Source organism: Microtus ochrogaster, unplaced genomic scaffold (assembly GCF_000317375.1).
Source record: "Microtus ochrogaster isolate Prairie Vole_2 unplaced genomic scaffold, MicOch1.0 UNK31, whole genome shotgun sequence".
Lineage (NCBI taxonomy): Eukaryota > Metazoa > Chordata > Mammalia > Rodentia > Cricetidae > Microtus > Microtus ochrogaster.
The window spans coordinates 1,943,376-1,966,847 of record NW_004949129.1 but is presented as its reverse complement, the minus strand read 5'-3'; the positions used below and the strand labels follow the sequence as shown (position 1 = coordinate 1,966,847).

The window sequence follows — 23,472 nt, the reverse complement described above, 5'->3', positions numbered from 1 at the left end:
AGTAAAAACTGCAAAATGCACATGCGCACACCTATGTGTGTACATTGCTCAAGTGGAAGAGAAAAGACAGCAGCTATTATGTTCGTTACTTTAACAAGACTATCTGGCCAGGTGTGGGGGTTCAAGGAGGGCAAAAGTGTGTTCAAAGCAAATCTAGTTTACATAATGAGTTCTAGGCCAGCCACAGCTACATAGGGAAACTATCTTAAAAAACAAAATTAAGTCAGGCAGTGGTGGTACATGCCTTTAATCCCAGCACTCAGGAGGCAGAGGAAGGCGGATCTCTGTGAGTTCCGGGCCAGCCTGGTCTACAGAGAAAGTTCCAGGACAGCCAGGGCTACACAAAGAAACCCTGTCTCCAAACAAAACAAGATTTCAATTCCTTTTTACCCTGGCAACTTTCCCTCCATCACCAGTAGATCTAAGCCCTTGTCTTTGCTCCTCTGGGCCCTATTACCAGCCTCCTGGCTCCTATAATCCTTAGCCAAATAGTTGTTCTGAAGCAGAAATCAGATGGTGGGGTTGCTCCAGGGCTTCCCAGTGCCTGAAGCCCTCACCAGACCCAGGAGATCTCAAAGCCCGACTCTGGTTGTCATTGTCTCAATCTGCGCTATGTTCCTGTCTCCTAGGCAGCCTCATGGCCTTTCTGAGGCTAAATATCCTCTTGCCCGGAGGCCTTTGCACTCCTGTTCCACAGTCTACAACTATCTGTCCCCTAGGAGTTGCGCAGGGTTGCTTCTTTTTGGTCAGACAGGTTTCCACCCCACCTCCTCAAAAGGTGTTCTCTATGCCACCCCAAAGTAGGCATCTCTATCTGCCCACCCCTGCCCTCCCCTGCTCTCCCAGCTAGGTCGCTATTACAGCACCTAATCATTTCCCACCCAACATTCACCCATACAGGAAATTGTGCCCCGGTTTTAACTTAAGACAGATCCCAGCTACTCCGGAGCCTGAGGCAGGGGAATCATATATTCAAGGTCTGCCCTGGCCCCAGAGTGAGTGCAAGGCTACCCTAGGTAATTTTATGAGATTCTGTCTCAGGATAAAAATAGAGAGAGGCTACCGCTCTGTGGTGGTATCTGATTGCCATGTGAGAGGCCCTGGGTTCAATCCTCAGAATTGAACGAAGGGGAAAATGAATGGACCTAAAGGGCAAAGAAAGAAAAGCCACAGGAACTGGAAAGGTAGCTCAGAGGTTAAGAGCACTAGCTACTCTTCTAGAGGACCTGGGTTCGACTCCCAGCACCCACACGGCAGCTCACAACCACTTCTAACTCCAGCCCCAGGATATCTGAGGACCTCTCTGGCCTGTTCATAGATACCAGGCACAAGCATGGTGCATAGACGCAGGTGCAGGTGGAACATCCATGCACATAAAATAAAAAAAAATAAAACAACAAAAAAACCCAAAACAAACAAAAAACAAAGAGAAACCACAGCAAGGGGTTTAGACAGCAGTCTGAAACTAGAACACCAAAGCAGGACTTCAGGATTGCCATATACTCTGGAAACTTCCTAGCCTTCTCTTTCCAAAGCCCTATTCATACCCCAGTGTTCTGCACTCTAGTCCTCAAAGAACTAAATTTGGGTCCTCAAAGAACTAAAAGGCAGGGTGGAGTAGGGGACACTACCCACAGATGATGAAACAAGGAATCCTTATCCTGAGAGGGGAATGCCTCCGTGGGGCTCTTAGGAGACAAGCATGGGAGTTTAAGGGTGTCACCATCTTCATGCCAAATCCTGAAACGCCAATGAGAAGCCGAATGTGGCCACAGTTGCCGGCAAGTCCAGGAGGTCAAGACCAGATTGGATGACATATCCAAGTCCACAGATACAGAAACAGGAAGGATCTGGAAGACTCTGTGCAAGGTCCTCATACTCCAGCTGTGAATAAAGCCTCCTTCAAGACCACACGCTAGATGACTGAGGAGGAGGAGGGCTCTAGATGGGCTAAGGACGCAGGTGAAATCACGCAAACTGCCCCGACGGGAGACTAGCGCCCACACACACAACCTTGCATACACGGGCCAGGATGGCTGTTCTACACGCCACCTAAAATGTGCATAAAATCCTGGCTTGATTTTTTTTTTTTAGGCACTGTCTTACAGTCAGGGGTTCATTTTTGTTCTAAAGCAGCTTTGAGAGATAAGAGAAATTCCTGGACCTGTGGGCCCGCATTCCTGAATGGTGGGGGGGGGGGGGGGGCTAAGGAGGTCCCAGCAGGTCCAGGGTCAGTCCAGCTAGAAATCAGGCACTGTCCTTGAGACTGGGGCCAAGTCTGGGTTAAGGTTCCGTCCTAGTGGTTAGACTGCCGTATTCAGAAAGGGCCATCTTGCTGGTTGTAATATCACACACACCTTTAATCTCACTACCTAGGAGGCAGAGGCTGGTGGATGGCTCTGAGTTCAAGGCCAGCCTGGTCTACAGAGTTCCAGGACAGGGCTGCACATTGAGATTCTTGTCTTGAATAAACAACAACAAAAGGACCAATTTTCTTTTCCTAGATAAGGTTTCTCAGTATAGTCCTACTGACTGTTCTGGAACTCACTCTGTAGACCATGCTGGGCTCGAACTCACAGATATCCACCTGTCTTTGCCTGGTGCCTTCAACTCCCAGCTACAAAAAGCCATCTTTAGGAAGAAATATTTTTCCTATTAGAAGCTTCTGAATTATTCTCCTTTGCACTAGACAGGCCTTGTGCCTACCTGGGGGACTCCTTCCAAGTAACTAATCCACACAGACACTTCCCTTGAAAGCTGCACCCCAGTCTCAAGGCTCTATAGTAGGCCCTAGACAGCGGCATGGACCTCGGACTGTGGACCAGACTGTCCCCTCCCTTTCTCTGTTTGTTTTCAAGGCTCTGACCTGAGGGCTGGCTGGTGAGGTAAGCAGAGGGGAGGAGCTTGCGTTCACACACACACACACACACACACACACACACGCACACGCACACGCGCACGCGCACACACACACACACACACACACACACCCCTTTTGTGCCCCCCAGGCTGGTCAATGATTGACCAGCACTTCACAGGCCACTGGTTTCAGACCCTGGCTTGGTGATCCTTAGAGGTCACCTCCAGCACCCAGAGCCCCTCCCTACCCCTTCGATGTTGGCGAACCCCCCCACCCCCCACCCCCCCTAGCCTCTTTTCTGTTGCCCGGATGTTCTCAGGTGAATCTCAGACACCTTACTTCTGGGCATGAGCACAGGGCCCTCTGTCCTAGGGCAGCTCTTCTTCCCTGTCTGTCTTGGAAGTTCCCTCAATGGGCTTGTCTCACAAACTCCCACCCCCTTCTCCCTAGCCTCCCCCTTCAGTCTTTGTCCCCAGACATCTTCTTTCCTTGGCTTCCCTGCCAGGCCTTGCTGAAGCCACAGTTGAGCAGAGAATCAAATCGGCATCGCCCACCCTGCCCCCCTTCCTCTCCTCTTGTCAAACACCCGAGAAGGTTTTTCCTTTCCTTCCAGTCTCTCAAAGCACTCTTTCTCTTGGGGAGGCTCAGCCCTCTGGAGCCTCCTCCCCAGGGCGTGAGTTCTGACCCCAGCTCCTCCTCCTCCCTCCCCCCAGGTCCCGCCCTCCCTGCTGCCCACTAGGGCTGAGCATTGTCTGCAAATGCTGGGGTCTGGGATGCCCAGAGTGTGGACTAGGTTGCAGGAAGGAGGAAGAGGGGAGGAGGTATATTTTGCAGTTGGAGGAACCCTGGTGGCAGATGGAGGAGCCACTTCTGCTTCCCTACAGCAATCTAGGGAGAGAGACGGCTTCTGGGCCCCTGGCTGGAAGATAAAGCCAAAGCCTGTGCTTCTGCGGCTCAGTTCCCGGACCAGCTGTGTGACCTTGGGAAGTTGCTTTTACCTCTTCGAATCTCAGGGTGCCTTGTCTGCAAAACGAAGAATAGTGCTACAGTACCTGGGCCCTCAGGGACTCCTGAGAGGAGGGCGATAGCTGCAGAGTGTTTGGGAGTTGGGGTCCAACAGCGGAGGCTTCAGCAGCAGCTCTCTCAGCTGCTTTAACCCAAGAGGACAGGAGGGGCAGGGCTGGAGGAGAAGGGACCTTTAGTCTGACTTTAATGGGCTTAGCATGCCAGTGCACAGCCCCCAATGGCCCTCAGAATCAGGCCAGTGTATCATCTCCCAGAAGAGCTGAGGAACACACAGATTAGGTCCTGGGCTGGAGGATGGGGCCAGGGTAAGGACTTGGTTTTGCTGTGGCGTGACTATCCCCATTGCCCTAAAATGTCCTAGACAAACTTCTTAATCTGTTTTGATCCTTGGTTTCCATAATCCTCAAATAGGAAAGAGTGCCTGTGTACTTCATTTTGTGATTAAAACTTTGGGCCTCAAACCCCCCAATCCTCCTGCCTCAGTTTGCCAAGTTGGGAGCCACCCTACCTAGTTGAATATAGGGACAGCTATTTTAGGGGTTGCTGGGTCACATTCCAAGTCAGTATTTCTTGGACATTCCCGATAATGATTCTAAGAGTAAATCATCTGACGCCGTCCCCTCATTTATAGACAAGACCACGGGATTCTTGCTACATGTGATGCACAGGCTTCTTCTCTCTGTCTTCAGTTTCCTTTCTCCTTTTCTCCTCATGCCCACACCACCCCTCGTTCATGCTAGGCGCATGCAGTATCACCAAACCACAGGTCTCACCTTCCTGTTTCTACTTATGTGATCGTGTGCATCTGTCAAGGGGCACTCAGGAGATGCAGGAGATGTCACTACAGGTTCAAGGCTGACCTCCTCTACACACTGAGTTCCAGGCTAGTCTGCAGAATGAGATCCTTCTCAAGCAAAACCAAACCAAACCACACCTTTGTCCTTGCCGGTCTACTTCGGTAAGGAGGGTTAGTTTCAGGCCTCGTTTTGATCTAATAACTTCGTACTTCAGATGGATCCCAACAAGCATTGCGTCAGCTCCAGAATTGATGATCTGGGGCTGTGTCTTGAGCAGTTATCATTATGCGTTACACACTGCACTGCTGAGGGCTTCTAGGATGTTTTCTCCTTTCGCCCTTAGCTCAGTATGCTAGATCAAGACCTAGAGACGGTGGTCACTTGCCCAAGGTCACACAGCTAGTCTGTGACCCGAGTGAATAGCTGAACTCCTGTTGTCTTAACCCCAGAGTCCCACGTCCCCTGGCCCCTAGTGTGGAAGAACCTGCGTTGGACAGTGTTCCGAGAGGCCAGTGTCTATGGTTTCTCATACCCAACAAAGGCTTCCGACTGCCTCTTGACCAACACAGGTGTGTTCTTGACTGGACCATTCATTCCAACTAACATCCCCAGATTTAGCAAATAAAAAGTTAGGTACGTGAGTTCAATTTGAATTTCAGATAAACAACGGGTAATTTGTTAGGGTAAACATGCCTCCTGCAGGGTGTTCTTGGAATTTATAACAAAAGGCAAGCCTTTCTTTCCCCTTCCCAACTGTCACCAGGCGGGTGGTGGCTAAGTACTTCAGGGGTAAACTGGGAAGTGAAAGGAACAGGGACGGAGGAGACGCTGAACGAACTACGTCCTGGGTGAACTTATAAGGACACAGGGATGGGGTCTGGAGAGATGGCTGAGCAGTTAAGAGCGTGTGCAGCTCTTGGAGAGGACCCAAGTTTAGTTCCCAGCGCCTAGGGGGGCTGCACACCATGGCCTGTAACTCCAGGTTCAGGGGATTCCCACGCCCCCTTCTGACCTCTGTGGACAACTGCACTTATAGGATTCCTCCTCCGACCTCACAAACACAAACACACGTAAACACGCATAACTTGAAATAAAAAATAAATCTTAAAAAATAAAAAGTTAAGAAGGACACAGGGGAAGCTGTTCTTCCAAGGATGAAGAGAGGTCCCTCGATATGGCTGTCTCCTCCTAGTTCAGTGGGTCCCTCTAAGATCAGGCTGGAGATACTTAAAAGGATGGAATTGACATCCCAGAGCGTCCTGGAAGTCGCCAGTTAGACATAACACATCTTCTTCCCAGACTGTCGATTTTACCTGAGGATGTGGCGGCAGACCCACTATTTGCTATTAAGAATGTGATGGGGTCAGATGCAAACGTCCCAGGAACGTTCAAGATAAAACCCGAGACAGCAAAGAGGGGTAAAGGGATGTTCTGCTTTTAAGAAATGGGTGAGAACTGCAGCGAGCTAGCCAGGCGTCGGGGCGCAGGGCGCGACGCACCCAGGCCTGCGCCGGGAGGGAGAAAGTGAAGCTGAGAGCAGCCACTCCCAGCCTTGCTGGAATGCAGTTGGAGGGGTGGGGGGGCGAGCCGGGTGCGCGCGGCTCCCAATCACGGGCGGCGGAGGAGGTGGTGGAGGAGGAGGGCTGCTCGAGGAAGTGCGGCGTGAAGTTGTGGAACTGAGATTGCCCGCCGCTGGGAACCCAGAGCCCAGGAGCGCCCCTTCCCCGGCGGCCCCTTCCGGCGCCTCGCCTGTGCCTGCCCTCACCGCGCCCCGCGCTCGCAGCCTGGTCCAGCCTGAGCCATGGGGCCGGAGCCGCAGTGAACACCATGGAGCTGGCGGCCTGGTGTCGCTGGGGGCTCCTCCTTGCCCTCCTGCCCCCCGGAGCCGCGGGTACCCAAGGTGGGTCTGGCATGGGGAGGGCGCGGGCCGCTGCGGCTGTGCCCACGGGCGGCCGGGACCTCGGGGCCCCGTGAGCGCCTACAGCGGGCGGTCCGGGGCGATGGGGCGATCCCGGCTGCCGGCGCCGCGGCCCGGAGGGGGATCAGAGCAGCTGGAGATGGGGCAGTCACTCAGAGGACCACACTGGAGATCAGGACCGGCCTCCGCTGACCACACCGGAGCTTCCCGGGCTCAGAGAGGCTCCGAGAACTTCTCGGGGAAAGTTCTCTGAAACTGGACTGAAAGTTTTCCTCCGGAGGGTGTGAGGAGCGCTGTGCGTGCGTGCGCGTTTCCCCCCTTCCGAGCCCCCTCAAAGCTTTCTCAAAGCTCTTCCAGTTGGCAGCCTCCGCCTCCGGACTGGACTGGGCAAGATGCCTTCGGGGGTCCCCTCTGCCCTGCCCCTCCCCCTCCCCACCCCCTCTGGCTCTTTGGGTTTAGTAAGTTACTCCAGCTTCCTGCGGGGTCGCGGTGGAGGAGGGGGGGCGCGGTGGGGAAAGTAGCCTGTCCAGTTGAGCAGGGAGGACCCAGTGGCTGGTCCCCAGTTGAGTTGTTTCTCTATGGTGTCTGGGTTTGAGGGGGACGGGAGGGGGGTGAGGCATTTGTTTTGAACAAGTTTTTTTTTTCTTTTTTCGTTTTTTTCTGTGCTGGGGATGGAACACCCCCTACCGCACTGTCATCCCCCAGTCTCCGCGTGTAAGAGCTCTACCACTGGGCTGCACTCCCCACAGTTCTGTTTTGAACAAATTTCCTTAGAGCCTCTTGAAGAACTGTGCTTTAGGACTCTGGGAAAGCTCGGATCTTGAAGGGTGGTTGTGTGTTCCCCAGTTTTCATTTAGTAAAGTGGGAAGGGTTCCTGGGCATTTGAGGGGAAGGCATGGAAAAAAGTAAGGTCAGCTAGAGACCGAGAACTGGGTTGCTCTCTTGCCTCTGTCTTCGTGCTGGGGGCTGGGAGGGTGACCCAGCAGGGTATATACTAACCCGTATGTCCATTTCTACCATAAGCGTAAAAGCTGTTATACACTCCCTGTGTGTCTGCTCTGCCAGGCCCGGTGAGTGGGTGGTTTGCGTGCATTCCTTCTTCAGTCCTAAGAACAACTCCACAGTAGAAATACTAGCAGGCTTCTCATCGTGCCAGGGCTGGAGAGCTGAAGTATCACCGAATAAGGGGTGGACCCCAGGCAGTGTGACTCCCAGTCAGTTGCATATCTGAAACCATAATATGAATCTACCTAGAACAGTGGGAGCACCAAGCTTCCTGATTCAGTAGGCTGTAGGAAGACACAGAAAGCAGGTTCTGGGAGCAATGGATGTTCTCCAGAGGCCTGAGAGCCTGGAGATTGCTGGGGTGTCATCTGTGTGTCCCCCAGAGTCCCCACTGCTGTGCTTTCTGTGGGGTACCTCTGTATGTCTGAGGTGTTTATGATGGTCCTAAGTTTGTGTGTCGGGCTTTGTGTTGCCAAACAGCAACCTCTCTGCTGACTTGGGGACACGAGATGAACTCTGCCCTCTCCAGGAACTCCTCCCTCAATGTAGTAGGCTATATCTGCTGTAAACAGTGGGAGATGCCCCTTGCCTGGCTGAGGACCAAGGATGAGGGTTCCTTTCAGTTTCTCAGGAGGGCATCCTTACCTTGGACTTTCTGTTGAGAAAAGTGAGACCAGGCCCTTTCCCTGAGTCTGGGAGAGGAGTTGGCCAGGAGTGAGAGGCCTTGCAATATAGAGTGGGAACCTGAGGGGTCAGTTCTCCGAATGGGGTGGGGGGGCTGCTGGGTGAAGAGGGACAAGACAGTTTGTCTTGCCAGGAATGGTTAAAAAGGCAGAACGCCATCCAGCTGCCTCTAGCTCCAGATTATATCTCAGAACTGGTGGAGGACAGGTATGTAGGGAAAGGAGATCTGGGGAGAGCCCGAGGGTCAAGATGTTGTTGGGATCCTTAGGGCCCTAGGCTTCGTGGCGTGCAGTGAACACACGTCTTTAACCTTGCAGGGCTCGTTCATATTTCAGTTCTAGTGTGGTTCTCTCCAAACCCTTCTCTCCTTTTGCTCTAGGAGACTAAGTAGATTCTTCTTGCAGAGGACATGGGCTCCGTTCCTAGCACCCATGGTGGCTCACAGCCTCCTAACTCCAGTTTTGTAGACCTAATGATCAGTTTTGACCCCCACAGGTACCAGGCATGTGTGTAGTGTACACATGCGGGCAGGCAAAGCACTCATACACATCACAGAAAACAAACCCCAACAAGAAAAGAAAGAAATGTATTGCATTTCAAAGTGAAATGGAAGGGCTTTCTCTGTTCTCCTGATTTCCAGCTACTGCCCTATGCCTGCCTCTCACCTTGTAAAAACCTCTGTGTCTTCGCTCCTACATGGCAGGTCCTTTTCCGTAGATGGCTTTGTCCCCTCTCTGCACTGTCCTGGGAAGTGGGTGGACAGATGAAAAAAAATGAACCTCAGAGAAAGGAAGAGGCTTATCAGGGGCTTTTAAGAGGTGGTCAGCGGTCTGTCATTCACCAGGAATGGGTGAAATGGACTTTGGGGCCGCCAGGGAAGAAGGGCTAGTCTGTTACTCAGTGTGGCTTTCCTAGCCCCTAACCCAGGCTGGAAAAGGTGCCCTGAGATGGGGGCCTGAGTTAGCTCCCTTCCTGGCGCAGAGTTAGCTCCTTTCCTGGCCAGCCCATGCTAGTCTTTCTCTTGGGCCCTCAGCAGTGCCAGGGACGGAGGGCAGGAAGGTGTCCAGACCACTGGTATCCACAGGCCCATGGGAATGTAGGCAGATCAAGGGGAAACATGAGGAGCTGATGGAGGTTGGGCTGGAAGGCAGAGGAAGGCCCTGGGAAGGTGGACTAATGAACGATCAAGGGAGGAGAACCCCTTTCCTGTCCCCAACTGGTGGACAGCTCTCCTGGTCTCTTGGAGTGACAGTTCTGTTATTTGCTAGGCCACCAATCAGGCAGAGGATGTGAAGGGGGCCTGTATTGTCCGCAGTGGTGGTGGGTGAATCCTTAAAACCTGTGTTTGGGTTGCTGCGGACTGTTTACAGAGCTTGCTTGTGTTTACAGAGTGCTTCTCCCTTCCTCCCCCTTAACTCTCAGGGCCCTCTGAAGGGAGGAAGAGTTGTTGCCACTTGTTGAGGTCAGTAAATATTCACGGAGGGGCCAACTATGTCGCAGTCACTGTTGGCTTTAGAGATCCAAGTCTTATTTAGCTGCTGCCCTGGAGGGCTAAGCGTATGCACCCTGTGGCCCAAGAGGAGCTGAGCTAGGGTTCTGGACAAAAGAACCTGAGTCCAGGCTTTGCTCTGCCACCCGCGTCATAGAGCAGGTGTGTGTGGCAAGCGAATCCTGGCATCATTTGAGAGAGCTCTGGCCTCTGGCCTGGTTGGGGAGCTTTGGGGATGTAGGTAGTTTCCTGGCAGTGTTTATGAAGACCAAGGGAAATGTTGGCTTTCATATGGTGAGCGAGATAGCAGCTGGGGGCGCCCCCATGCAGGAGGTCCTGGGCTCTGTCCTCCACACTGCAAATGAAGAAGGAAGACAGAACACAATGGAGTTGAGGACCAGCTGGGAGACAGGAGCCCACCTGAGGAGCCCTAAATGGGGGCTACACCTTGATTACCAGTGTTCAGCAGGAGGGACCTGAAGGACCATGACCAGCTCTGAGCAGAGGGATAGTTACTTCTCCTTTTCAGTTTGGAGGCTCTTGACTAGATGTCATTCACACGCTCACTCATTCATTCACACACACACACACACACACACACACACACACACACACACACACACACATTCATTCATTCATTCAGTAGATACTTGTCCAGCTCTCACTGTGAGCCCCGGCTTTGCTCTGGGATGGTCTTGCTTTATAATACTTTCGTCTCCAAGAGTGGGAAGATGGGGCTTCTGTCTTGGAGGCAGAGAGCATCCCTGTGTAGAATTAGAGCCTTTTGCCCCACCCTGAAATTCATGGGCCAGGATGGTTATGGGGACTGTGGTCAGAGCCAATGGGGTGAGTCTGGTACGGAGTGGGGAGTGGGAGGGAGGCAGAGACTTGGGAAGGATCCAGAGGCTTTCCTGGCTGGCTGTCAGCGTGGTGCTTGGGTGTGGGGTCAGCTGGCAGCTCTCAGCTCCCCTGGAGGAGGTCTCAGGGTACCAATTTTCCCACCTGTCTGCGAACACTTTAAGACTCTTACTCAGACCGACCACAAATCAGATAAACAAACTGGCTAGTGGGGTGTGGCTGCCAGTCTTTCTGACCTTCTGCCCGGCCCAGCCACCCTGCCCTGCCTGAGCCTGTGTGTTTATTGGTCACACTGGAGAATTAGTGTGTTTTTATGCTTGTGGGGGGTGTGGCATTGTTATTTGTGTGTGCGCTGAGGTTTCATGGAGGGAACAGGGGCTCTGAGGCAGACTTGGATTCAGATCTCACCTGCCTTGCTTGGTTGCTGGTTTTGCTGTTGTTTTGGTTTGGTTGGTTGGTTGGTTTTTTGGGCGTTGTGGTACTGGCATTGGGACTCGGGCCTTGTACACGCTCTGCAAGTGATTTACTGCTGAGCCTGTTTTAGGATCCTGGGAGGATCAGTTTCCTTCTTTGTAAGCCTCTGTATCTGATGTATACAGTAGGCACTCAGTTCGGTTACCATGGCGACTGCTATTGTTGCTCTCCTTTTGCTTGGCTGCCACAGCTGGTGTCCCTTCCCCAAGGAGATGAGGCCCAAAGAGGGCTGCAGGGGGTAAACTGCCTCAGGGGCTGGGCCCCTACTCCAGCTCTGCCATCCTGTCCCCAGCGAGGCTGGACCTGGGATCTGGGCCTAGAGACAGCTGTGCCTGGAAGCAGCTGAAGCTGCGATGCTGGGGGAGGTCCTGGCAGCAGGGCGTTATTTTGGGCCCTGCTGCCACCCCTTGCTCCTGTTTCTTTTGGGAGACTCTGTGGGGGGGGGGATGAGCGAGAAGAGAGAGGATAGGGTGCTAGTGGGTGTGATATGGGGTGGGCAGGCCTGGCTGTCTCCCCTCTATCCAGGAGATGAGCCTTTGATTTCTATTTCTGTTCCTTCCCCTCCGCCCTCCTTGCTCCCTTCCCTGTCTGCCTAGAGGGGCAAGAAGAGGCTTCTGTCAATGTTACTAGAAGGCCTTCAGTTTGAGGCCATTGAAGGCAGCCTGGGAGCCCAGGAACTTGCCCCCAAGCCCTCCCCAGATCCAGAGGAGGGAGGATAACTAGGATTTGGCTTTAGTTTCCATGTAGCTGGTACAGCAGGGCTCTTGAAGTCTGATCCCGAAGCTGGTCATTGTACTGTCTCTTGAATCTGCACACAGTCGCTGGAAGGCAGAGTGGTAACCCATAGGGATTCTCAGCAGCTTGGGCACCCGTGGGCCTGTGTATGTGAAGGCAACACCTCCACCCGCCTTCCCCCCAACCTCCTGGGCAAGATGCTCCCGGTGATTCATTTTCTCACCCGAGCAGAAAAACAAGTTCAACTGGGTGCTTTAATCTCTTCCCTGCTGGTAGGCTCAGTGCCAGCTGCTACCTGGAGCCCCCTAGCTGGGGGGGGCAGCTTCTCCTATTTGGGGACTTTAGTGGGAATATCTGGTCTCTAGGAAACCAGCCTGAGGGTCAGGCAGGCAAAGGGGTGGCAGTGCATCTTGGGACCCCAGGTTGATAGTTGGCATCGGGCAGGTACACAGAGCTGACGTAGTGCCCTTGTGGCAGGAGTTTCGTGGCATAGCTTCTGCCAGCTGCTTCTGGAGTCTTGCCCCAGGAGGGTGAGGGAGCCGGTGTAGAAACCTGCAGACTGTGCCTCTCCCTGGTCAGGATCGGCAGCCAAGGCCCCTAGCTGGTGTTCTAGGTGTTTCTTCTCCATGTGGGTGTGTTCCAGGGAGCCCTGCAATGATGGCCAGGCCCCCGACTCCCCTCATGTCCCAGCAGTGACTCCAGCCAATCTTCCTGGCCCATGTTTTGGGTAGTCCTGTGGGGGCGGTTGTCCTGAGCAGGGAGTTGACATGTGGGTGTGTTGGAATGGCAGAAGGAGGGTGCCCTGAGTTTATTTGCCTGGGAGGCCGATGGGGGTATCCAGAGGGGTCTGATTCATCATCGCCTCTCTTCGGGGATTTTTCACCCTCAGTTCTGGGACAAAGGGAGGCTTTCTTTGCCTGCTGAAACCCTGTATGGTTGGTAAGCCCTAAAGGGCTGACACATTGGGGCCCCACTGAATGCACAAGGTAGCCCAGCTAAGAAGGGGGTCTTTCCCCCGTTTGCCAACTTCTTCCCAAACACAAGAGCATTCTTCTGCTGTAGACTTTGTGGATACAGGGGCATGGGCGTCTGGAAAGGCCATCAGCCATGCTTTCTCCCTGTCTGAGGTGACATGACTCCAGGGAGCGAGTGTGGAGGAGGCGACTAGATTGGAGAAGGTCATGAGCTGTGTCCTGACCCACATCCTCCCCTCCACCAGTGTGCACCGGCACGGACATGAAGCTGCGGCTCCCTGCCAGTCCGGAGACCCACCTGGACATGCTCCGCCACCTCTACCAGGGCTGCCAGGTGGTCCAGGGTAACCTGGAGCTTACCTACTTGCCCGCCAATGCCAGCCTCTCATTCCTGCAGGTGAGACCAGGTCCTGCTGAGCCCCCTGATTCAGAGGTGTGTGAGGAAGGGTGTACCCTTTCCCTCTGTGTCCTCTCTTGTGGTTCCTCAAATAGGAATGCCTTTGATACCTGTGTAAACCCAGTTGACTCCCTCTGCAGTGGCTGCTTCAGCTCTCCCCATCACTGTTCATGTAGGAATAGTTCCAGGTCCAGTTCTGTGAATGTGGTCTAGACCTTTAACCTCTCCAGGCCTCAGGCCTCAGTTTCTCTATCTATGTATTAGACTAGCAGATATCCTAGGCCCACCTTTGTGAAGAATGTGAGAGAAATGTCTGGGGGAAGGTTATAGCAGGAGGGAGAGGAGTTTAGATCGTATCCACAGGCCCTGGAGACAACTGTAAGGGACAGACATGGTCTGTTAAATCACAGACGCCATCTTACATGGGCCTTACCTGTCAAAGATGAAACTAAAGATATGCTGAGGGTGGGACCCTGGCTCCCGCTGCCAGCGTGTTCCTGTACTCTTATCAGCCCTGGTCCCTCAGGCCTCGGATCTGGTGAGACCAGGTGGGGAGTAGCCTAGGACTCCATCATCTTAGGGCCTGAGGGGGCTGGACTCCATGGCCAGGGGGCCTTGCAGGACATAGCCCAGACCCTGGGTTACCCTCAGGCCTTGTGAGGTGCAGGCACTTCTCAAGCCCAGACACGCTTACCTTCCCCATCCTCTGCCTTTCCCGCCAGGACATCCAGGAAGTTCAGGGATACATGCTCATCGCTCATAACCAGGTGACGCACGTCCCACTGCAGAGACTGCGCATCGTGAGAGGGACCCAGCTCTTTGAGGACAAGTATGCTCTGGCTGTGCTAGACAACCGAGACCCTCTGGACAGTGTCACCACCGCCCCGAGCAGAGCCCCAGAAGGGCTGCGGGAGCTGCAGCTTCGAAGTCTCACAGGTGCCTTTGCCGCCATCACAAGCTTCTCCTCTTGGGCCTTGTTTGCTGACTAGGGCCATTCTGGCTCAGGAGGGGCTCGGTGGGGGTTGTATATGATACCTCCAGCTGTGTGCAGGCCAGCCGAGCCTCCCTCTCTTTGCACCCCTATGACGATTAGAAAAAGAAGGCCGTGTGGTGGCTCAGTGGCAGAGTGCTTGGTTAGCATGTGCAAGGCCCCAGGTTTGATTCCCTCCTTTTCAGGAAGTTGCAGCTTGCAGGAGATCCGTGATTTATTTCTTAGAGAACAGGCTGTTGGTTTTTTGTTTGTTTGTTTTTTGTTTTTTGTTTTTTTTTTTTACCCCTGTCTTGGCCTTGTCAAAGTATGCAGTGGACAGACAGTCCATCTGTGGAACTGCATGTGGCAGCCCTGTCCCACCCAGGACACCAGGTGTTTTGCATGCTGACTCCCGGTTCAGTTCTGCTGCAATCCTGCCAAGTCCTGCTACTAACCCACCGAGTGTGTTTGTTTCTGTTATGTTTATTTTGTTTTTCTGGTCTTGTTGTTTTGAGACGTGATCTCACTATATAGCCCCAAGCAGTCCTCCTGCCTCAGCTCCCTAGTGCTGGGATCACAGGCATGCTACCACCCGCCTTCTCCAGCGTTCTTCTCACTCTACAGATGAGAATTCGAGGCATGCAGAGGAGCAATGACTTGTTCAAGGTTACACAGCCAGTCGGTGGTAAAGTGGGGTTTCAGACTTTAGGGACTTTTTGTTGTTGTTCTGGTGCATGCTGAGTGCTTGCTCTGCCACTGAGCTATCCCCCTGCCTCGGAGCCTCTGTTTACCCCCACACAGTGTGCACAGGGTGAGGCAAAAGGCAGCCGGGGACCCCCATCCACGTAAACATACCGCTCTGCCAACCCGATCCCCTCTTCCTCATCCTGGGTTGTTCCTGTGTGTGGCTGCTCACTGGGGAAGGCAGGAGGCCCCAGGGAGGCCGGGAGGGATCTGACCACTTCCCCACCTTCCCCACAGAGATCCTGAAGGGAGGAGTTTTGATTCGAGGGAACCCTCAGCTCTGCTACCAGGACACTGTTTTGTGGAAGGATGTCTTCCGCAAGAATAACCAGCTGGCTCCTGTAGATATAGACACCAACCGCTCCCGGACCTGTAAGCCCTGCTCCTGTGATAGCCCACCTGACCCAGATCCCTAACCTACAGCCGCATCTCAGCTACTACCCTACCCATGCCCCTTTCCTGTCCTTATTGCTGTCTCCCTGCTTTAGGCAGGATCTCCACCTGCTGAGACCTCTTTCCCTTTTGCCCCCCCCCCCTTACTATGCATCTGCTCCTGGGCTCCGCTGAAGTATTCCTCCTACCAATCTGTTCCTTGCTGCCTCCCCCTCACTGCCTCCTCCCCCTCACTGCCTCCTCCCCCTCACTGTCTCCCCCTCACTGTCTCCTCCTCCTCACTGCCTCCTCCCCCTCACTGCCTCCCCCCTCACTGTCTCCCCCTCACTGTCTCCTCCTCCTTCCCTCCTCCCCTCTCACTACCTCCCTCCCTTACTGTGTCCCTTCCATTCCTTCCTTAGGCCCACCGTGCGCCCCAGTCTGTAATGACAATCACTGCTGGGGTGAGAGCCCTGAGGACTGTCAGATCTGTGAGTCTGAGGGAGACTTGGCATCTGGAGGTGGGGCTGGGGCAGGTGGACAGCTGGGAGTGGTGGGGTGACTTATTTGGGATAAGCTGTCTCCTAGAAGGCAATGCTATGCTGTTGAGGGTCTGCTGCCCAGGCCCCACCCAGCACCCATCCTGTCTTCTCATCAACAGTGACTGGTACCATCTGCACCAGTGGCTGTGCCCGATGCAAGGGCCGGCTGCCCACTGACTGCTGCCATGAGCAGTGTGCTGCAGGCTGCACGGGCCCCAAGCATTCTGACTGCCTGGTATGTGCCCCTTGGGCCAATCCTCCAGGACGCAAGGGGTGGGCATCTTTCCTGGCACTACCCTACTGCCATTGGCGCACCAGGCTGCAACATCCCAGTGACCACCAGCGGCCTGTCTCTGCCAGGCCTGCCTCCACTTCAACCATAGTGGCATCTGTGAACTGCACTGCCCAGCCCTGGTCACCTACAACACAGACACCTTCGAGTCCATGCCCAACCCTGAGGGTCGCTACACCTTTGGTGCCAGCTGTGTGACCACCTGTCCCTGTGAGTGCTTGGTAGAAGAACATCATTTTAATGCCTTGGCTAGGGAAGATGGCTGGTATAAATGGGAGCATGTTGAGAGTGTCGGGTGCCCGTTGGAGGGCTGATCATAATTCTCCAGTCCTCATTGTTTTCCTTAAAAATTATTATATTTATTTTTGTTTGATGTGCGTGAGTGTTTTGCCTGTGTGCGTGTCTGTCCATTATGTGCATATGGAAGTCTGAGGAAGGAGTCAAATCCTCTGGACCTGATGGCTGTGAGCTACCACGTGGGTGCTAAGAACTGAACCTGGGTCCTCTGTAAGAGCAGCCAGTGCTCTGAGCTGCTGAGCCATCTCTAGCCCTTCCTTGCTTTTTCTCTTTTTGTTTTGTTTTGTTCTAGTCAGAATCTATCTTTGTAGTCCTGGCTGTCCTAGAACTTGCTGTGTAGACCAGGCTGGCCTTGAACTCATAGCGTGCATCCTGCCTCTGCCTCCCAAGTGCTGGGATTAAAGGTGCACGCCACCATGCCTGGCTCCTAACCCTGCCTCTTTTAAAATCAGGATCCTGTGTATCTCAGGCTGGCCTTGCCTTGAGTTCACCACATAGCCATTAAACTTCCGATCCTCCTGCCTTGCCCCTGCCAAGTGCTAGGATTACAAGTGTGTGCCGCCACTCCTGGGTTTTTGCCTCCTTCTATTTAACAGCTATATAGCAGGTGGCAGCAAAAGAGCCCAGCCTTGGGAGCTAGAGTGCAGGATTTGCAATCTGTCCGCTATCATTTCATAGTCTCAACCACTGTTCCCTTACTGTGCCTCAGTTTCCTCGTCTGTATAGTAGGGGCAGTAATAGTCCCATCCTAATAATTACGTAATGTCCGAATGAGTTAGTATTTGTGGCTCTTTTAGAGCAATGCTCAGTCTGTACTAGATACTCTTTTAAATGTATGTCTTGTTCTACCGTCTGTATAGAGTAGGGCTTTGGTGATAGTTACCCTGCACTGATGGATACTTAGGGACTGTGCTTGGTCCTGGGTACCCCCTTTCCTTCCTCTCATGGGAGGCAGGGTGGGCCTTTCGGTGCTGGCCGCATTTCCCTGTGGGCAGGGGCGAGAGGAGGACAAGGTGGGGAGCCAGGTTGTTGGGTTCAAGTCCTGGTTCCTTGGTGGACATGGTAGCCCAAACCTGTCATCCTAACACTTGGGAGGTAGAGATGGTGGGGTCAGGGGTCATCCTCAGCTACATAGTGAGTCTGAAGCCAGTTTGGGTTACATGTAACCACAGCTTAAAAAAAAAAAAAAAAAAAAGATTTCCTGGCTCTGTTGTTACTTAGTGGCCTAAAGATGGGGGTGATTTGCATAACTCCAGGCTTTGATTTCCCTTTTTGCAAAATGCAGATAACAGTACTTTTGGAATAGGAGGAAATGGTGGTCCCAAGTCAGGTGCAGAGAGGGCCTTCAGGGATTGGTTGGTAGTATTCCTCTTAGACCTGGGCGCGGAGGCCTTGCTCATGGTGGTCTGGGAGGCTGGGCAACGTGGATTTGCATTCCCAATCTGTGCAGACAACTACCTTTCTACGGAAGTGGGATCCTGCACTCTGGTCTGTCCCCTGAATAACCAAGAGGTGACGGCCGAGGATGGAACACAGCGGTGTGAAAAATGCAGCAAGCCCTGTGCCCGAGGTACCAGCTGCAGCCCCTGACTGCCATCCCAGCCTGGCCCACCCTACTCTTGCTTAGACCGCCCCCCCCTCCGGGGGGGATGCCTAGTGCTTTTCTCCCACTGCCTTGCCTACCCTGCCCCTCGCCAAATCCATCTCCTGAGTATCTCTTGCCAGCGTAGGGAAGAGACTTGTCACTTCAGGAGGGGATAGCGGACAGGTCCCTGGTATGCCATGTGGTGCTGAGATGGCCCCTTTCGCACCACCCTTTCCTTCAGTGTGCTATGGTCTGGGCATGGAGCACCTGCGAGGGGCAAGAGCCATCACCAGTGCCAATATCCAGGAGTTCGTGGGCTGCAAGAAGATCTTTGGGAGCCTGGCATTTTTGCCAGAGAGCTTTGATGGGTAAGGGTACACAGTGGCCTGAGGTGGCGTCAGGGAAGATGTGGGGTCCTGAAGACCCAGGTGTAGCAGCAGCATCATGAGGAATCCCTAAGTGGGGAACCACAGGGAGCCGGGGACTTGGTGTTGAAGGTTACTTTTTTTAAAAAAAGATTTATTATGTATACAGTGTTCTGCTTGCATGTACACCTGCATGCCAGAGGAAGGCACCAGATCTCATTACATATGACTCTGAGCCACCATGTGGTTGCTGGGAATTGAACTCAGGACCTCAGGAAGAGCAGCTAGTGCTCTTAACCTCTGAGCCATCTCTTCAGCCCCTGAAGGTTACTTTTATAAACAACTTGTTATCCATAGACATGGTCATACGTGGCGATCAAACCATCCGGATGAAGTCCAGTGCTCCCATCCCAGAGGGGACAATGTTAAAGTTCAGTGTGTTCCTGTAGGACTTCTGGAGATTGGTGGACACAGAGAGACAGTGTCAGCTGGCGAGGCTGGCTTATTGAAGCTGCCGTGTACCCTTGCTTTGGGAAGTTGTTCACGACAGTTTTGTTGAGCCTGCCTATTTTTTTTTTTATTTTTAAGCTTCTTTTATTTTATGTGCATTGCTGTTTTGCTTGCATGTGTGTCTATGTGAGGGGTCAGAAGCTCTGGAACTGGAGTTACAGACAGTTGTGAGCTGCCATGTGAGTGCTGGGAATTGAACTCAGGTCTTCTGGAAGAGCGGCTAGTGCTTTTAAATGCTGAGCCATCTCTTCAGCGCCCAGACTGCCTCATTCTTATAATAGTTATAGAACAGGAGGCAGCAGAGACAGGCAGCAAAGTCCAGACTTGGGTTTGAAACTTACCCCCCACCCCGGGTGTGTGTCTGTGTCTGTATATCAGTGTGTATCTGTCTTTTTCTCTGTGCGTCTGTGTGGCTGAAGGGCAGTCACAGGTGTGACTTAGGAGCCATCTACCTTGGTTTTCAAAATAGGGCCCCTCACTGGCCTGGAGCTCACCAGAACAGGCTAGGCTGACTGGCCAGGGCATCCCAGGAATCGTCTTTACCACTTCCATGTTGGGGTTGGGTTGCAAGCTCGCCGTCACACAAGGGCTTTTTTTTTTTAATATTTGTTTATTTATTATGTATACAATATTCTGTCTGTGTGTATGCCTGAAGACCAGAAGAGGACACCAGACCCCATTACAGATGGTTGTGAGCCACCATGTGGTTGCTGGGAATTGAACTCAGGACCTTTGGGAGAGCAGGCAATGCTCTTAACCACTGAGCCATCTCTCCAGCCCCACACAAGGGCTTTTTTATGTGGGCTCTGGGTATTGAACTCAGGTCCTCACACTTGTTCTGCAGAGGCCTACTCTTTAGCTTCATTGCCTTCTCCTTTCTATGTCTCAGCCCTCGTGTGTAGGATGAGGACCGTCACAGCTCTACCCGCGAGGTGGTTCTAAAGTCTGAAAGAGTTAATGTTTGGGACGCTCTTAGAACAGGGCTCGACGGACCCTGAGCGCGCTCTGTCTGTGTTTCAGAGCCTGCAGAGATCAGGGTTTTATGAACCCTGCTCACTCATGGCTGCTTGGGCCATTTTCAGATGTCTCTCATACAAACCACTCAGCTTGTTGATGCCTCTAGCAGCTGAAGCCGGCATCTCTGTTGGCCATACTTCTGCAAGGGAGACTTCTAGCTCAAAGGGCACAGATGTTGCACTGCCAGATTTGGACCCTAGGCTTTGAGTCTCAGGATGGGAACAGCCACACTTGATTGGGCTTTAAGTGAAGGTGTCGGTGAGGGTGGGGAGTGGTGTCTCAGGCCAACTAGGGCTCCTGACCTCCATCCTCTTGATCCTTCCAGGAACCCTGCCTCCGGCATTGCCCCCCTGAAGCCTGAGCAACTCCAAGTGTTTGAAACCCTGGAGGAGATCACAGGTGGGCTGTCTTTCTGTGTCCTGTTCCAGGGGGGCGCCAGGAGTTCTGGACCTTTCTGCGTAACCCAGCCCCCTACTCTGCCTGCAGGTTACCTATACATTTCAGCATGGCCAGACAGCCTCCATGACCTCAGTGTCTTCCAGAACCTTCGAGTCATCCGGGGACGAATTCTCCATGAGTAAGTGTGAGCGGAGGGGGCTGAGGAGGTATGAGTACCCTGCTCCCCAGTGACACCACCAGAGCTTTGACACAAGTCTGCAGAGTGTTCTGAGGCAGGAGGAGGGTGACAGTGGCCCTTTTGGTGGCAGAAAATGAGCCTAGAGTAGGTACCTTTCTTGCAATTGGAAGCCTCCTTTCCACAGTGGTGCCTACTCATTGGCGCTGCAAGGCCTGGGAATCCGCTGGCTGGGGCTGCGCTCACTGCGGGAGCTGGGCAGCGGACTGGCGCTCATTCACCGCAACACCCGGCTCTGCTTCGTACACACTGTACCTTGGGACCAGCTCTTCCGGAACCCCCACCAGGCCCTGCTCCATACTGGGAACCGGCCAGAGGAAGAATGTGGTAAGACAGGAAGCCCAGCACTGTGGGCCAGGGCACAGGAGTATCAGTAGCCTCTGGCCTGTGCAAGCCTCCTGTTTTTAGAGTCCTTTTTTGTTGTTGTTTTGAGATAAGATCTCACTATGTAGCCCTGGTTGTCCTGGAACTCACTCTGTTGGCCAGGCTGGCCTCAGGCTCACTGAGATCCGCCTGCCTCTACCTTCTGAGTGCTGGGATTAAAGGCCTGAGCCATTATGCCTTCTAAAGCCTTGTTCTTCTCTTGCCTGTGATGGCTTGGCCTTGTGTAATGGCTTTCAGATGTGTCCTTCCGTGCTGCCCAAACACCCTTCCCTTCCCTCTTTCTTGACCCACAGGATTCTTCCTTTCCCTGTGTCCCAGCATTGATCCCTATCCCTTCAGCCCAGAGCCATGCTTACAATACAGCCTGTTGGCTTAGACCCGAGCCTCTCTGAACACCTCTGGTGCTTTTCTCCTCATTACAGGTCTTGAGGGCTTAGCCTGCCACCCACTGTGTGCCAATGGGCACTGCTGGGGACCAGGGCCCACCCAGTGTGTCAACTGCAGCCAGTTCCTTCGGGGCCAGGAGTGTGTGGAGGAGTGCCGAGTTTGGAAGGGGTATGAGCGGCAGAGGAGTGGGTGGCTTGAGGGGAACACAGGGCTCCTCCCAGACCCCTTACTACACCCACCTCTCTTGCAGGCTCCCTAGGGAGTACGTGAGTGGCAAGCATTGTCTGCCATGTCACCCCGAGTGTCAGCCTCAAAACAACACAGAGACCTGCACTGGATCGGTAAGGTGCTCGGGGGAGGGACTGGCAGGTTGCTCCAGGGTAAAATATTCCCAGAGAAGGCTCAGCCTAGACCTGGACAGCAGAGGGTGGGGAGGGGAGAGGCTGCCCACATTCTGCTGTGGACCCTCAGCTACTCCTTCATGCTGGTGAGGCTTCAGTTCCCAAGAAGGCCTGTGTCCTTGGATGTGGCTGTGCTGAGGACCAAATCCAGGTCCTGTTTCCAACCTCAAGTTTCACTTCTATAGGGAGGATGTTGTAATAGTTCCTGCCCGGTTGGGGTGGGGTGAGAATGAAATTAAATAGGGATTTGGCACAGCGCCCAAGCACGGAGAAAACTTTGTACATAATAGCTGTCACTTGTCACACCTTGGAGAAGGCACGTCCCGCTCTGGGTGCCTCCATTTCCTTGTAATAAACAGGGATGTTTACCTCAGTGACAGGGAGGCAGTGTTGCTAGTTAGTCAGGGACGCGGGGCTTGGTCCTTCTGTGTAGGGATGGTGGTCCTCCCCCTACCCCCACTCAACTCTTCCTCTCTATCCAGGAGGCTGATGAGTGTAAGGCCTGCGCCCACTACAAGGACTCACCCTTCTGTGTGGCTCGCTGCCCCAGTGGCGTGAAACCAGACCTCTCCTACATGCCCATCTGGAAGTACCCGGATGAGGAGGGCATATGCCAGCCGTGCCCCATCAACTGCACCCACTCGTGAGTGGAGGGAGTTGTTTTCTGTAGAAAGGAGGACTTTCATGATAGGAACCCCCTGGAGCTCTTGTTCTGAAAGGAGGATAAACCCTTCGTTTATATTGAGATGTAAATTTATTTATTTATTTTATTTATTTATTTATTTATTTATTTATTTATTTATTTATGGTAATTTTTGAGACAGGGTTTCTCTGTATAACAGCTTTGGCTGTCCTGGAACTCGCTCTGTAGACGAGAGTGGCCTTGAACTCAGAGATCCACTGTCCTCTGCCTCCCAAGTGCTGGGATTAAAAGTGTGCGCCGCCACCACCCAGCTGAGATGTCATTTTTGTATCACTAAATAACACATAAGGGGCTGGAGAGGTGGTTGTGTGGTTAAGGGCACTGTCTGAGCTTTCAGAGGATTGGCGTTTGGTCCCTCGGAAGACTCATGGTTTCTATTAACTCTAGCCTCCAGAACTCCAAGGATTTTTTTCTGGCCCCTGCAGGTACACACATATACTTAGACACTTACAGATATAGAAAACTAAAAATAACTCGTTAGGGGTTGGCACAATGGTTCGGTGGGCAGAGGCACTTGCTCAAAAGCCTGATGATTTCCGTTAAATCACCAGGGGAAACTGTCCAAATTATCCACAGTTGAACTGCCAGCAGCATTCTTTTCTATCTTGCCTGGTAATTTAAAATTTTTAATGTGTTACTGTAATTACATTTATTTGTGTATGTGTATGCATGCTGGGCAGGCATTCATGTGCAAGGCAGACAGGTGGAAGCCAGAGGACAACCCCTGGGAGTTGATTCTCTCCTCCTCCCGTGTGGATCCCAGGGATCGAATGATGTAATCTTCAGGCTTGGCTGTAAATGCCCTTACCTGCTGAGCCATCTTACCAACTACCGACATGTGACCACTTCTTTCTTTCTTCCTTCCTTCTGTCTTTCCTTCTGTCCTTCCTTCCTTCCTTTCTTTTTTCTTTCTTTCTCTCTTTCTCTCTCTTTCTTTCTCTCTTCGTTCCTTCCTTCCTTCTCCCTTCCCTCCTTCCTTCTGTCCTTCCTTCCTTCCGTCCTTCCTTCTGTCCTTCCTTCCTTCCTTCCTTCCTTCCTTCCTTCCTTCCTTC

General features: G+C 53.0%; 1 protein-coding gene across 1 annotated transcript in view; it reads left to right on the top strand.

Moving 5' to 3' along the window:
- The first annotated feature begins 6,372 nt into the window (after nucleotides 1–6,372).
- Erbb2 (erb-b2 receptor tyrosine kinase 2) overlaps nucleotides 6,373–23,472 on the top strand; it is a 24,861-nt gene continuing 7,761 nt past the window's right edge. The window contains exons 1-15 of the mRNA XM_005368282.3: nucleotides 6,373–6,583; nucleotides 13,066–13,217; nucleotides 13,940–14,153; nucleotides 15,169–15,303; nucleotides 15,726–15,794; nucleotides 15,965–16,080; nucleotides 16,206–16,347; nucleotides 17,885–18,004; nucleotides 18,261–18,387; nucleotides 20,237–20,310; nucleotides 20,398–20,488; nucleotides 20,673–20,872; nucleotides 21,352–21,484; nucleotides 21,567–21,657; nucleotides 22,200–22,360. Coding sequence (XP_005368339.1) covers nucleotides 6,511–6,583; nucleotides 13,066–13,217; nucleotides 13,940–14,153; nucleotides 15,169–15,303; nucleotides 15,726–15,794; nucleotides 15,965–16,080; nucleotides 16,206–16,347; nucleotides 17,885–18,004; nucleotides 18,261–18,387; nucleotides 20,237–20,310; nucleotides 20,398–20,488; nucleotides 20,673–20,872; nucleotides 21,352–21,484; nucleotides 21,567–21,657; nucleotides 22,200–22,360 — 1,898 coding nt within the window. The 5' untranslated portion in view covers nucleotides 6,373–6,510. The remainder of the gene's footprint in view (nucleotides 6,584–13,065; nucleotides 13,218–13,939; nucleotides 14,154–15,168; nucleotides 15,304–15,725; nucleotides 15,795–15,964; nucleotides 16,081–16,205; nucleotides 16,348–17,884; nucleotides 18,005–18,260; nucleotides 18,388–20,236; nucleotides 20,311–20,397; nucleotides 20,489–20,672; nucleotides 20,873–21,351; nucleotides 21,485–21,566; nucleotides 21,658–22,199; nucleotides 22,361–23,472) is intronic.